The sequence below is a fragment of the Salvelinus fontinalis genome, unplaced genomic scaffold, assembly GCF_029448725.1.
Source record: "Salvelinus fontinalis isolate EN_2023a unplaced genomic scaffold, ASM2944872v1 scaffold_0822, whole genome shotgun sequence".
Lineage (NCBI taxonomy): Eukaryota > Metazoa > Chordata > Actinopteri > Salmoniformes > Salmonidae > Salvelinus > Salvelinus fontinalis.
The window spans coordinates 54,495-65,669 of NW_026601031.1; the positions used below are offsets into that span (position 1 = coordinate 54,495).

At 45.2% G+C, this 11,175-nt stretch overlaps 1 protein-coding gene across 1 annotated transcript; it reads left to right on the forward strand.

Annotated features, from left to right (window-relative positions):
* The first annotated feature begins 596 nt into the window (after positions 1-596).
* LOC129847397 (voltage-dependent T-type calcium channel subunit alpha-1I-like) lies at positions 597-4,872 on the forward strand. Its single transcript, XM_055915179.1, has 2 exons — positions 597-1,834; positions 3,750-4,872. Exons 1-2 carry the CDS (start codon positions 1,745-1,747, stop codon positions 3,885-3,887), a joined length of 228 nt encoding a protein of 75 aa, XP_055771154.1. The 5' UTR covers positions 597-1,744; the 3' UTR covers positions 3,888-4,872.
* The last annotated feature ends 6,303 nt before the right edge of the window (positions 4,873-11,175 follow it).

Below are 11,175 nucleotides of genomic sequence, written 5' to 3' on the forward strand. Positions count from 1 at the left end.
TTAAGGGCCCTGTTGTTGTCTGTGGTTCCACCTAACTAACGTGTTATTATAGGGCCCTGTTGTTGTCTGTGGTTCGACCTAACTAAAGTGTTATTAAGGGCCCTGTTGTTGTCTACGTGGTTCCACCTAACTAAAGTGTTATTATAGGGCCCTGTTGTTGTCTACGTGGTTCCACCTAACTAAAGTGTTATTAAGGGCCCTGTTGTTGTCTACGTGGTTCCACCTAACTAAAGTGTTATTATAGGGCCCTGTTCTTGTCTACGTGGTTCCACCTAACTAAAGTGTTATTATAGGGCCCTGTTGTTGTCTATGTGGTTCCACCTAACTAAAGTGTTATTATAGGGCCCTGTTGTTGTCTACGTGGTTCCACCTAACTAAAGTGTTATTATAGGGCCCTGTTGTTGTCTGTGGTTCGACCTAACTAAAGTGTTATTATAGGGCCCTGTTCTTGTCTGTGGTTCCACTTAACTAAAGTGTTATTATAGGGCCCTGTTGTTGTCTACGTGGTTCCACCTAACTAAAGTGTTATTAAGGGCCCTGTTGTTGTCTACGTGGTTCCACCTAACTAAAGTGTTATTAAGGGCCCTGTTGTTGTCTACGTGGTTCCACCTAACTAAAGTGTTATTATAGGGCCCTGTTGTTGTCTACGTGGTTCCACCTAACTAAAGTGTTATTATAGGACCCTGTTGGTGTCTACGTGGTTCCACCTAACTAAAGTGTTATTAAGGGCCCTGTTGTTGTCTACGTGGTTCCACCTAACTAAAGTGTTATTATAGGACCCTGTTGGTGTCTACGTGGTTCCACCTAACTATCTTGAGACACATCCAATGCAAAAAACATATCTCTAGATGTTTGTATTATACTAATTATCTCATGTCACATGTCCTGGAGTTTAACCTTTTATTTTAAGGCTTTTACAGAATTCAGGAATAAATCACAACATAAAGCTGGACCATTTGACAGAAAAGAAAAATGAACAATTTTATGAAGAAGCTTGAAAAAAAGGTTCAAATCCAGGCATGTCACATGATTAACCAGGACACAGGAACCTAATTTTAGAGACTGTATAAAATAGTGCTATTTCTGTCTCCATGTCCTGTTAATCCAGTCTGTATGTCCTGTGAATCCAGTCTCTCTGTCCTATTAATCCAGTTTCTCTGTCCTGTTAATCCAGTCTCTCTGTCCTGTTAATCCAGTCTGTATGTTCTGTTAATCCAGTCTCTCTGTTTTGTTAATCCAGTCTCCATGTTCCATTAATACAGTGTCTCTGTCCTGTTACTCCAGTCCCCATGTTCTGTTACTCCAGTCCCCATGTTCTGTTAATCCAGTCTCTCTGTCCTGTTCATCTAGTCTCCATGTTCTGTTAATCCAGTCTCTCTGTCCTGTTCATCTAGTCCCCATGTTCTGTTAATCCAGTCTATCTGTCCTGTTAATCCAGTCTCCATGTTCTGTTAATCCAGTCTCTCTGTCCTGTTAATCTAGTCCCCATGTTCTGTTAATCCAGTCTCTCTGTCCTGTTCATCTAGTCTCCATGTTCTGTTAATCCAGTCTCTCTGTCCTGTTCATCCAGTCTGTATGTTTTGTTAATCCAGTCTCTCTGTCCTGTTAATCCAGTCTGTATGTTTTGTTAATCCAGTCTCTCTGTCCTGTTAATCCAGTCTGTATGTTCTGTTAATCCAGTCTCTCTACACTGTGTATTATCCTTAACCCTGGTGCCTCTACGTGGTTTGAGCGCTGCAGTATAATGGTGATATTACTCAACTGTGTGACCCTGGGCATGTACCAACCCTGTGAGAACATAGACTGCTCTTCAGACCGCTGTAAGGTACTACAGGTCAGTATCACACACACACGCTGCACGCACACACACGCACACACACACACACACGCACACGCACACACACACACACACACACAGTTTTAGCTATGTCTGTTTTTATCATAATATAATGTACCATTTTGCAGACGCTTTTATCTAAAGCGATTTACAGTCATCCGTGCATACTGTTGGTACTTTCTGTTTTGTTCATTCATGGTTTTGAAATGACAGGGATATTTTGGTTGTGGTGGGCTAGTGATGTAGAGAGCCTGAGTTACACTCTATTGGTTCCATCCATGCGTATCAGCTATGTGTGTGTGTGTATGTGCTTGTTTGTTTGTGTGAATGGGTTGTCAGTCTTTCTCTATCTGAATCCTCAGAGATGAAAAAAGAATTGAAATTCTTTGAGCCCTCCTGTCAAATCTGAGTTAGGGAGAGAGGGAGGGAGGGATAGAAAGAGATAGTTATGGAGAGAGGGAGGGAGGGACAGAAAGAGAGAGGTATGGAGAGAGGGAGGGGGGGACAGAAAGAGAGAGAGAGGGAGGGAGGGAGGGACAGAAGGAGAGAGAGAGGGAGGGAGGGAGGGACAGAAAGAGAGAGAGAGGGAGAGGGAGGGACAGAAAGAGAGAGAGAGGGAGAGGGAGGGACAGAAAGAGAGAGAGAGGGAGAGGGAGGGACAGAAAGAGAGAGAGAGAGAGAGGGAGGGACAGAAAGAGAGAGAGAGGGAGAGGGAGGGACAGAAAGAGAGAGAGAGGGAGAGGGAGGGACAGAAAGAGAGAGAGAGGGAGAGGGAGGGACAGAAAGAGAGAGAGAGGGAGAGGGACAGAAAGAGAGAGAGAGGGAGAGGGAGGGAATAACCTGTCGAAATGTCAAGGGAGGGATGATTTAGTTTGATCGTTGGTACTCTGTCTCCTGGGTGATCTTTACTGAGGGTCTCTCCTCGCTCATTGCTTCCATTTCACAAAGGTCAAAGGTGAAGATTGACAGAGTTGTCACTTGATTTAACTACAGGTCTAGGATCAGATTGCGATACCCCTAAGGTGGATATAAAATCTGAACATCTATCAGTAGATAGAGACTCCAGCTCTGTGAACTATACTGTGACTAGAGGGGAAAGATGCTTTCAGCTCAGATCAACAAATGAATGGGTTGTATCATGCAGTTCAATTTCAAATCATGTTGTGTACATTATTCAATTTAATACAATTACGAGCACTCTTTGAACCAAATAATGATTCTGTAATCCCTGCAATAAACAGCAGACAACAAACAGAATGTTGGAGTGAATGAATTAAGCACAACAATAACATCAACAACAATATTAATGTCAACAACAGAAGCAGCAGAGATTGGTGATGCCTTTATACAGTTTTAATTAGCTGCTTGATTAGGGACCGTGGTTCGATGTGTGTGTGTGTGTGTGTGCGTGCGCGCCGTGTGTGTCTGTAAGCTTTTCGCTGATTGCAGTTCAAACAAATAGTTTTCATTACAGTAGTCGTCTGTTTCCAGAAAGAAGGGAATGGAGGGTGGAGACGGGTGATATGGAGGTGGATTGGGAGGGAGAGATGTGGAGATGGAGAGAAATCAGGTATTCTCAATAAACTGACTATCCTTTCTTCCCTCTCTCCTACTTTCACCCTCTTTTCCTTCCTCCACCCACTTCCTCTCCTTGCTCCTTCAATCCCTCCCTCACTCCTTAATCCTTCTTTCCCTCCCCTCGCCCCCTCTCTTCCTCTCTCCCCCCCCTCTCTCTCTCTCGCTTTCTCTCTCTCTACCATCCCCTCCCTCTTTCTCACCCCCTCTCCCTCCCTCAATCCCTCTCCTCTCTCCCCATCTCTCTCTTGCTCTCTTTTACCCCCTCCCTCTCTCTCCCTCCCCTCTCCCTCCCCTCTCTCTCCCTCCCCTCTCCCTCTCTCTCCCCCTCTCCCAGGCCTTTGACGTGTTCATCTATGTCTTCTTTGCGGTGGAAATGGTGGTGAAGATGATGGCCCTCGGAATCTTTGGCCGTCGCTGTTACCTGGGCGACACGTGGAACCGTCTGGATTTCTTCATCGTCATGGCAGGGTAAGATTATTTCTCTCTGTCTTTTTTTATTTTTTATCTCTCTCTCTCTCTGTCTTTTTTTTTTTTATCTCCCTCTCAATTCAATTCAATTCAAGGGGGTTTATTGTCATGGGAAACATATGTTAACATTGCCAAGCAAGTGAGGTAGATAATATACAAAAGTGAAATAAACAATAAAAATTAACAGTAAACATTACACATACAGATGTTTCAAAGGAATAAAGACATTTCAAATGTCATATTATGTATATGTACAGTGTTGTAACGATGTACAAATGGTTAAAGTACAAAAGGGGAAATAAATAAGCATAAATATGTGTTGTATTTACAATGGTGTTTGTTCTTCACTGGTTGCCTTTTTCTTGTTGTAACAGGTCACAAATCTTACTGCTCTGATGGCACACTGGTATTTCACCCAGTAGATATGGGAGTTTATCAAAATTAGATTTTTTTCGAATTCTTTGTGGATCTGTGTAATCTGGGGGAAATATGTGTCTCTAATATGGTCATACATTGGGCAGGAGGTTAGGAAGTGCAGCTCAGTTTCCACCTCATTTTGTGGGCAGTGTGCACATAGCCTGTCTTCTCTTGAGAGCCAGGTCTGCCTACGGCGGCCTTTCTCAATAGCAAGGCAATGCTCACTGAGTCTGTACATAGTCAAAGCTTTCCTTAAGTTTGGGTCAGTCACAGTGGTCAGGTATTCTGCCACTGTATACTCTCTGTTTAAGGCCAAATAGCATTCTAGTTTGCTCTGTTTTTTCTCTCTCTCTCTATCTTTCTGTCACTATATCTCTCTCTCTCCCTCTCCCCCCTCTCTCTCTCTCTCTCTCTGTCACAATATCTTTCTTTCGCTCACTTTCCTTCCCCCTACTCTCTCTCTCTCTCTATCTCTCTGTCACAATATCTCTCTCTCCTCCCCCCTCTCTCTCTTTATTTATCTCTTTCTCTCTCCTCCCCCCTCTCTCACTCTTTCTTTATGTATCTCTCTCCGTCCGTAGTGCAGTCTATAGTGCAGTCTATAGTGCAGTCTATAGTGTAGTCTAAAGTGCAGTCTATAGTGCAGTCTATAGTGCAGTCTATAGTCCAGTCTATAGTGCAGTATATATTGCAGTCTATAGTGCAGTCTATAGGGCAGTCTATAGTGCAGTCTCTATTGCAGTCTATAGGGCAGTCTATAGGGCAGTCTATAGGGCAGTCTATAGTGCAGTCTATAGTGCAGTCTATAGTGAAGTCTATAGTGCAGTCTATAGGGCAGTCTAAAGTGCAGTCTCTATTGCAGTCTATAGGGCAGTCTATAGGGCAGTCTATAGTGCCGTCTATAGTGCCGTCTATAGTGCAGTCTATAGTGAAGTCTATAGTTCAGTCTATAGTGCAGTCTATAGTGCAGTCTATAGTGCAGTCTACAGTGCAGTCTATAGTGCAGTCTATATTGCAGTCTATAGGGCAGTCTAAAGTGCAGTCTATAGTGCAGTCTAAAGTGCGGTCTCTATTGCAGTCTATAGGGTAGTCTATAGTGCAGTCTATAGTGAAGTCTATAGTTCAGTCTATAGTTCAGTCTATAGTTCAGTCTATAGTGCAATCTATAGTTCAGTCTATAGTGCAGTCTATAGTGCAGTCTATAGGGTAGTCTATAGTGCAGTCTATAGTGAAGTCTATAGTGCAGTCTATAGTGAAGTCTATAGTGCAGTCTATAGTGAAGTCTATAGTTCAGTCTATAGTGCAGTCTATAGTTTAGTCTATAGGGTAGTCTATAGTGCAGTCTATAGGGTAGTCTATAGTGCAGTCTATAGTGAAGTCTATAGTGCAGTCTATAGTTCAGTCTATAGTTCAGTCTATAGTGCAGTCTATAGTGCAGTCTATAGTGCAGTCTAAAGTGCAGTCTATTTTGCAGTCTATATTGCAGTCTATAGGGCAGTCTAAAGTGCAGTCTATAGTGCAGTCTATAGTGCAGTCTATAGTGCAGTCTATAGTGCAGTCTAAAGTGCAGTCTATAGTGCAGTCTATAGTGCAGTCTACAGTGCAGTCTATAGTGCAGTCTAAAGTGCAGTCTATAGTGCAGTCTAAAGTGCAGTCTCTATTGCAGTCTATAGTGCAGTCTATAGTGCAGTCTATAGTGAAGTCTATAGTGCAGTCTATAGTTCAGTCTATAGTGCAATCTATAGTTCAGTCTATAGTGCAGTCTATAGTGCAGTCTATAGGGTAGTCTATAGTGCAGTCTATAGTGAAGTCTATAGTGAAGTCTATAGTGCAGTCTATAGTGAAGTCTATAGTTCAGTCTATAGTGCAGTCTATAGGGTAGTCTATAGTGCAGTCTATAGGGTAGTCTATAGTGCAGTCTATAGTGAAGTCTATAGTGCAGTCTATAGTTCAGTCTATAGTTCAGTCTATAGTTCAGTCTATAGTGCAGTCTAAAGTGCAGTCTATAGTGCAGTCTATAGTGCAGTCTATAGTGCAGTATATAGTGCAGTCTATAGTGCAGTCTATAGTGCAGTCTATAGTGCAGTCTATAGTGCAGTCTAAAGTGCAGTCTATAGTGCAGTCTATAGTGCAGTCTATAGTGCAGTCTATAGTGCAGTCTATAGGGCAGTCTATAATGCAGTCTATAGGGCAGTCTAAAGTGCAGTCTATAGTGCAGTCTATAGTGCAGTCTATAGTGCAGTCTATAGTGCAGTCTATAGTTCAGTCTATAGTTCAGTCTATAGTTCATTATAGTGCAGTATTTAGTGCAGTCTAGAGTGCAGTCTACAGTGCAGTCTAAAGTGCAGTCTATAGTGCAGTCTATAGTGCAGTCTATAGTGAAGTCTATAATGCAGTCTATAGTGCAATCTATAGTGCAGTCTATAGTGAAGTCTATAGTGAAGTCTATAATGCAGTCTATAGTGCAGTCTATAGTGCAGTCTCTATTGCAGTCTATAGGGCAGTCTATAGTGCAGTTTATAGTGCAGTCTATACTGCAGTCTATAGTGCAGTCTAGATTGCAGTCTATAGTGCAGTCTATAGTGCAGTTTATAGTGCAGTCTATATTGCAGTCTATAGTGCAGTCTATAGTGCAGTATATAGTGCAGTCTATAGTGCGGTCTATAGTGCAGTCTATAGTGCAGTCTATAGTGAAGTCTATAATGCAGTCTATAGTGCAATCTATTGTGCAGTCTATAGTGAAGTCTATAGTGAAGTCTATAATGCAGTCTATAGTGCAGTCTATAGTGCAGTTTCTATTGCAGTCTATAGTGCAGTATATAGTGCAGTATTTAGTGCAGTCTATAGTGCAGTCTATAGTGCAGTCTAGATTGCAGTCTATAGTGCAGTCTATAGTGCAGTCTATAGTGCAGTTTATAGTGCAGTCTATATTGCAGTCTATAGTGCAGTCTATAGTGCAGTATATAGTGCAGTCTATAGTGCAGTCTATAGTGCAGTCTATAGTGCAGTCTATAGTGAAGTCTATAATGCAGTCTATAGTGCAGTCTATAGTGCAATCTATTGTGCAGTCTATAGTGAAGTCTATAGTGAAGTCTATAATGCAGTCTATAGTGCGGTCTCTATTGCAGTCTATAGGGCAGTCTATAGTGCAGTCTATAGTGCAGTCTATAGTGCAGTTTATAGTGCAGTCTAAAGTGCAGTCTATAGTTCAGTCTATAGTGCAGTCTAAAGTGCAGTCTATAGTGCAGTCTATAGTGCAGTCTATAGTGCAGTCTACAGTGCAGTCTATAGTGCAGTCTATATTGCAGTCTATAGGGCAGTCTAAAGTGCAGTCTATAGTGCAGTCTATAGTGCAGTCTACAGTGCAGTCTATAGTGCAGTCTATAGTGCAGTCTATAGTGCAGTCTATAGTGCAGTCTATAGTGCAGTCTATAGTGCAGTCTACAGTGCAGTCTATAGTGCAGTCTATATTGCAGTCTACAGTGCAGTCTATAGTGCAGTCTATAGTGCAGTCTATAGTGCAGTCTATAGTGCAGTCTAAAGTGCAGTCTATAGTGCAGTCTATAGTGCAGTCTATAGTGCAGTCTACAGTGCAGTCTATAGTGCAGTCTATATTGCAGTCTATAGGGCAGTCTAAAGTGCAGTCTATAGTGCAGTCTATAGTGCAGTCTACAGTGCAGTCTATAGTGCAGTCTATAGTGCAGTCTACAGTGCAGTCTATAGTGCAGTCTATAGGGCAGTCTAAAGTGCAGTCTAAAGTGCAGTCTATAGTGCAGTCTACAGTGCAGTCTATAGGGCAGTCTAAAGTGCAGTCTACAGTGCAGTCTATAGTGCAGTCTATAGGGCAGTCTAAAGTGCAGTCTAAAGTGCAGTCTATAGTGCAGTCTATAGTGCAGTCTACAGTGCAGTCTATAGGGCAGTCTAAAGTGCAGTCTACAGTGCAGTCTATAGTGCAGTCTATATTGCAGTCTATAGGGCAGTCTAAAGTGCAGTCTATAGTGCAGTCTATAGTGCAGTCTACAGTGCAGTCTATAGTGCAGTCTATAGTGCAGTCTACAGTGCAGTCTATAGTGCAGTCTATAGGGCAGTCTAAAGTGCAGTCTAAAGTGCAGTCTATAGTGCAGTCTACAGTGCAGTCTATAGTGCAGTCTATATTGCAGTCTATAGGGCAGTCTAAAGTGCAGTCTATAGTGCAGTCTATAGTGCAGTCTACAGTGCAGTCTATAGTGCAGTCTATAGTGCAGTCTACAGTGCAGTCTATATTGCAGTCTATAGTGCAGTCTAAAGTGCAGTCTAAAGTGCAGTCTATAGTGCAGTCTATAGTGCAGTCTACAGTGCAGTCTATAGGGCAGTCTAAAGTGCAGTCTATAGTGCAGTCTATAGTGCAGTCTACAGTGCAGTCTATAGTGCAGTCTATAGTGCAGTCTAAAGTGCAGTCTATAGTGCAGTCTATAGTGCAGTCTATAGTGCAGTCTACAGTGCAGTCTATAGTGCAGTCTATATTGCAGTCTATAGGGCAGTCTAAAGTGCAGTCTATAGTGCAGTCTAAAGTGCGGTCTCTATTGCAGTCTATAGGGTAGTCTATAGTGCAGTCTATAGTGAAGTCTATAGTGCAGTCCATAGTTCAGTCTAAAGTGCAGTCTATAGTGCAGTCTATAGTTCAGTCTATAGTGCAGTCTATAGCAGCTTGCATTTTCTCCCTGGTTTGTTAGCTGATTGATTTCATGTCAATCATGTCAATCATGAATATATCATGAATATATGCTATAGTCAGAAGCAAACAGCATTGAATGGTGCCAAACGAGTTATGGATTGCAATGCTGGAGTATATATCAACAGTCCAATGGTGATTTAAATACAGAGGGTACAGGCTTGGCAGTGGGTTCCCACAGTGTGATGTATCACTGCAGTACACACACTGGGTTCCAATGGGTTGTTCTCAGGACTCTAACTGTTGTTAATCCCCCCAATGGAAAGCACCATTATGGTCTCAGGGAGAAGTCTCCAATGACAAACTTCCTCCGTCTCTCTTCCCAATCTCCCCTCTCCCCCCCATCTCTCTTCCTCCTCTCCCCTCTCTCCTCCATCTCTCTTTCCCCTCTCTCCTCTCTCCTCCATCTCTCTTCCCCCTCTCTCCTCTCTCCTCCATCTCTCTTCCCCCTCTCCCCTCTCTCCTCCATCTCTCTTTCCCCTCTCTCCTCCATCTCTCTTCCCCCTCTCCCATCTCCCCTCTCTCCTCCATCTCTTCCCCCTCTCCCCTCTCTCCTCCATCTCTCTTCCTCCTCTCCCCTCTCTCTTCCCCCTCTCCCCTCTCTCCTCCCTCTCTCTTTCCCCTCTCTCCTCCATCTCTCTTCCCCCTCTCCCCTCTATCTCTCTTCCCCCTCTCCCCTCTCTCCTCCATCTCTCTTCCCCCTCTCCCCTCTCTCCTCCATCTCTCTTCCACCTCTCCCCTCTCTCCTCCATCTTTCTTCCCCCGCTCCCCTCTCTCCTCCATCTCTCTTCCCCCTCTCCCCTCTCTCCTCCATCTCTCTTTCTCCTCTCCCCTCTCTCCTCCATCTCTCTTCCACCTCTCCCCTCTCTCCTCATCTCTCTTCCCCCTCTCCCCTCTCTCCTCCATCTCTCTCTCCCCTCTCTCCTCCATCTCTCTTTCTCCTCTCCCCTCTCTCCTCCATCTCTCTTTCTCCTCTCCCCTCTCTCCTCCATCTCTCTTCCCCCTCTCCCCTCTCTCCTCCATCTCTCTTCCCCTCTCCCCTCTCTCTTTCCTGTTCACTCTTAATCTTTCTTCAACATTGTTTACATAAACGGATGCCAGATGGATGGATTGACCCGTTTCAATGTTTGAGTGCCAAGCCTATACTCAGTGTGTGCACACGTGAAATGCTTCCCCAACCATGTCTGTGTGTCCCTCATCCTCCCCTGCAATAGTGTGACTGCCACACACAGCGAGGAACGGCAGGGAGGAGGGTGTTAACCCCCCCCCCCCCAAACACACACACAGCGAGGAACAGCAGGGAGGAGGGTGTTAACCCTCACCCCCTCCCCCCAAACACACACACAGCGAGGAACGGCAGGGAGGAGGGTGTTAACCCCCCCAAACACACACACAGCGAGGAACGGCAGGGAGGAGGGTGTTAACCCCGCCCCCCCCCCCCCAAACACACACACAGCGAGGAACGGCAGGGAGGAGGGTGTTAACCCCCCCAAACACACACAGAGCGAGGAACGGCAGGGAGGTGGGTGTTAACCCCCCCAAACACACACACAGCGAGGAACGGCAGGGAGGAGGGTGTTAACCCCCCCAAACACACACACAGCGAGGAACAGCAGGGAGGAGGGTGATAACCCCGCCCCCCCCCCCCCAAACACACACACAGCGAGGAACGGCAGGGAGGAGGGTGTTAACCCCCCCAAACACACACAGAGCGAGGAACGGCAGGGAGGTGGGTGTTAACCCCCCCAAACACACACACAGCGAGGAACGGCAGGGAGGAGGGTGTTAACCCCCCCAAACACACACACAGCGAGGAACGGCAGGGAGGAGGGTGTTAACCCCCCCCCCCCAAACACACACACAGAGAGGAACGGCAGGGAGGTGGGTGTTAACCCCCCCCCCCCCAAACACACACACAGCGAGGAACAGCAGGGAGGAGGGTGTTAACCCCGCCCCCCCCCCCCCCCCCCCAAACACACACACAGCGAGGAACGGCAGGGAGGAGGGTGTTAACCCCCCCAAACACAGAAACGTGCGGTGCAGAAAACAAGCAGAAGGAGTGTATTACAAGAGCAGCACAGCTCTGACAGCGCTTCACTTTTGGACCCGTGCCTGTTTGTTTGGATAAGGTTGATGTGCATGCACATGAGGGGTGGCCCTATCC

Bases quoted from the DNA above. Each gene is read 5' to 3' on its own strand.
- LOC129847397 (XM_055915179.1), top strand. From the start codon at position 1,745: ATGGTGATATTACTCAACTGTGTGACCCTGGGCATGTACCAACCCTGT. The intron at 1,835-3,749 runs GTCAGTATCACA...CCCCTCTCCCAG, and splicing joins ACCGCTGTAAGGTACTACAG to GCCTTTGACGTGTTCATCTA.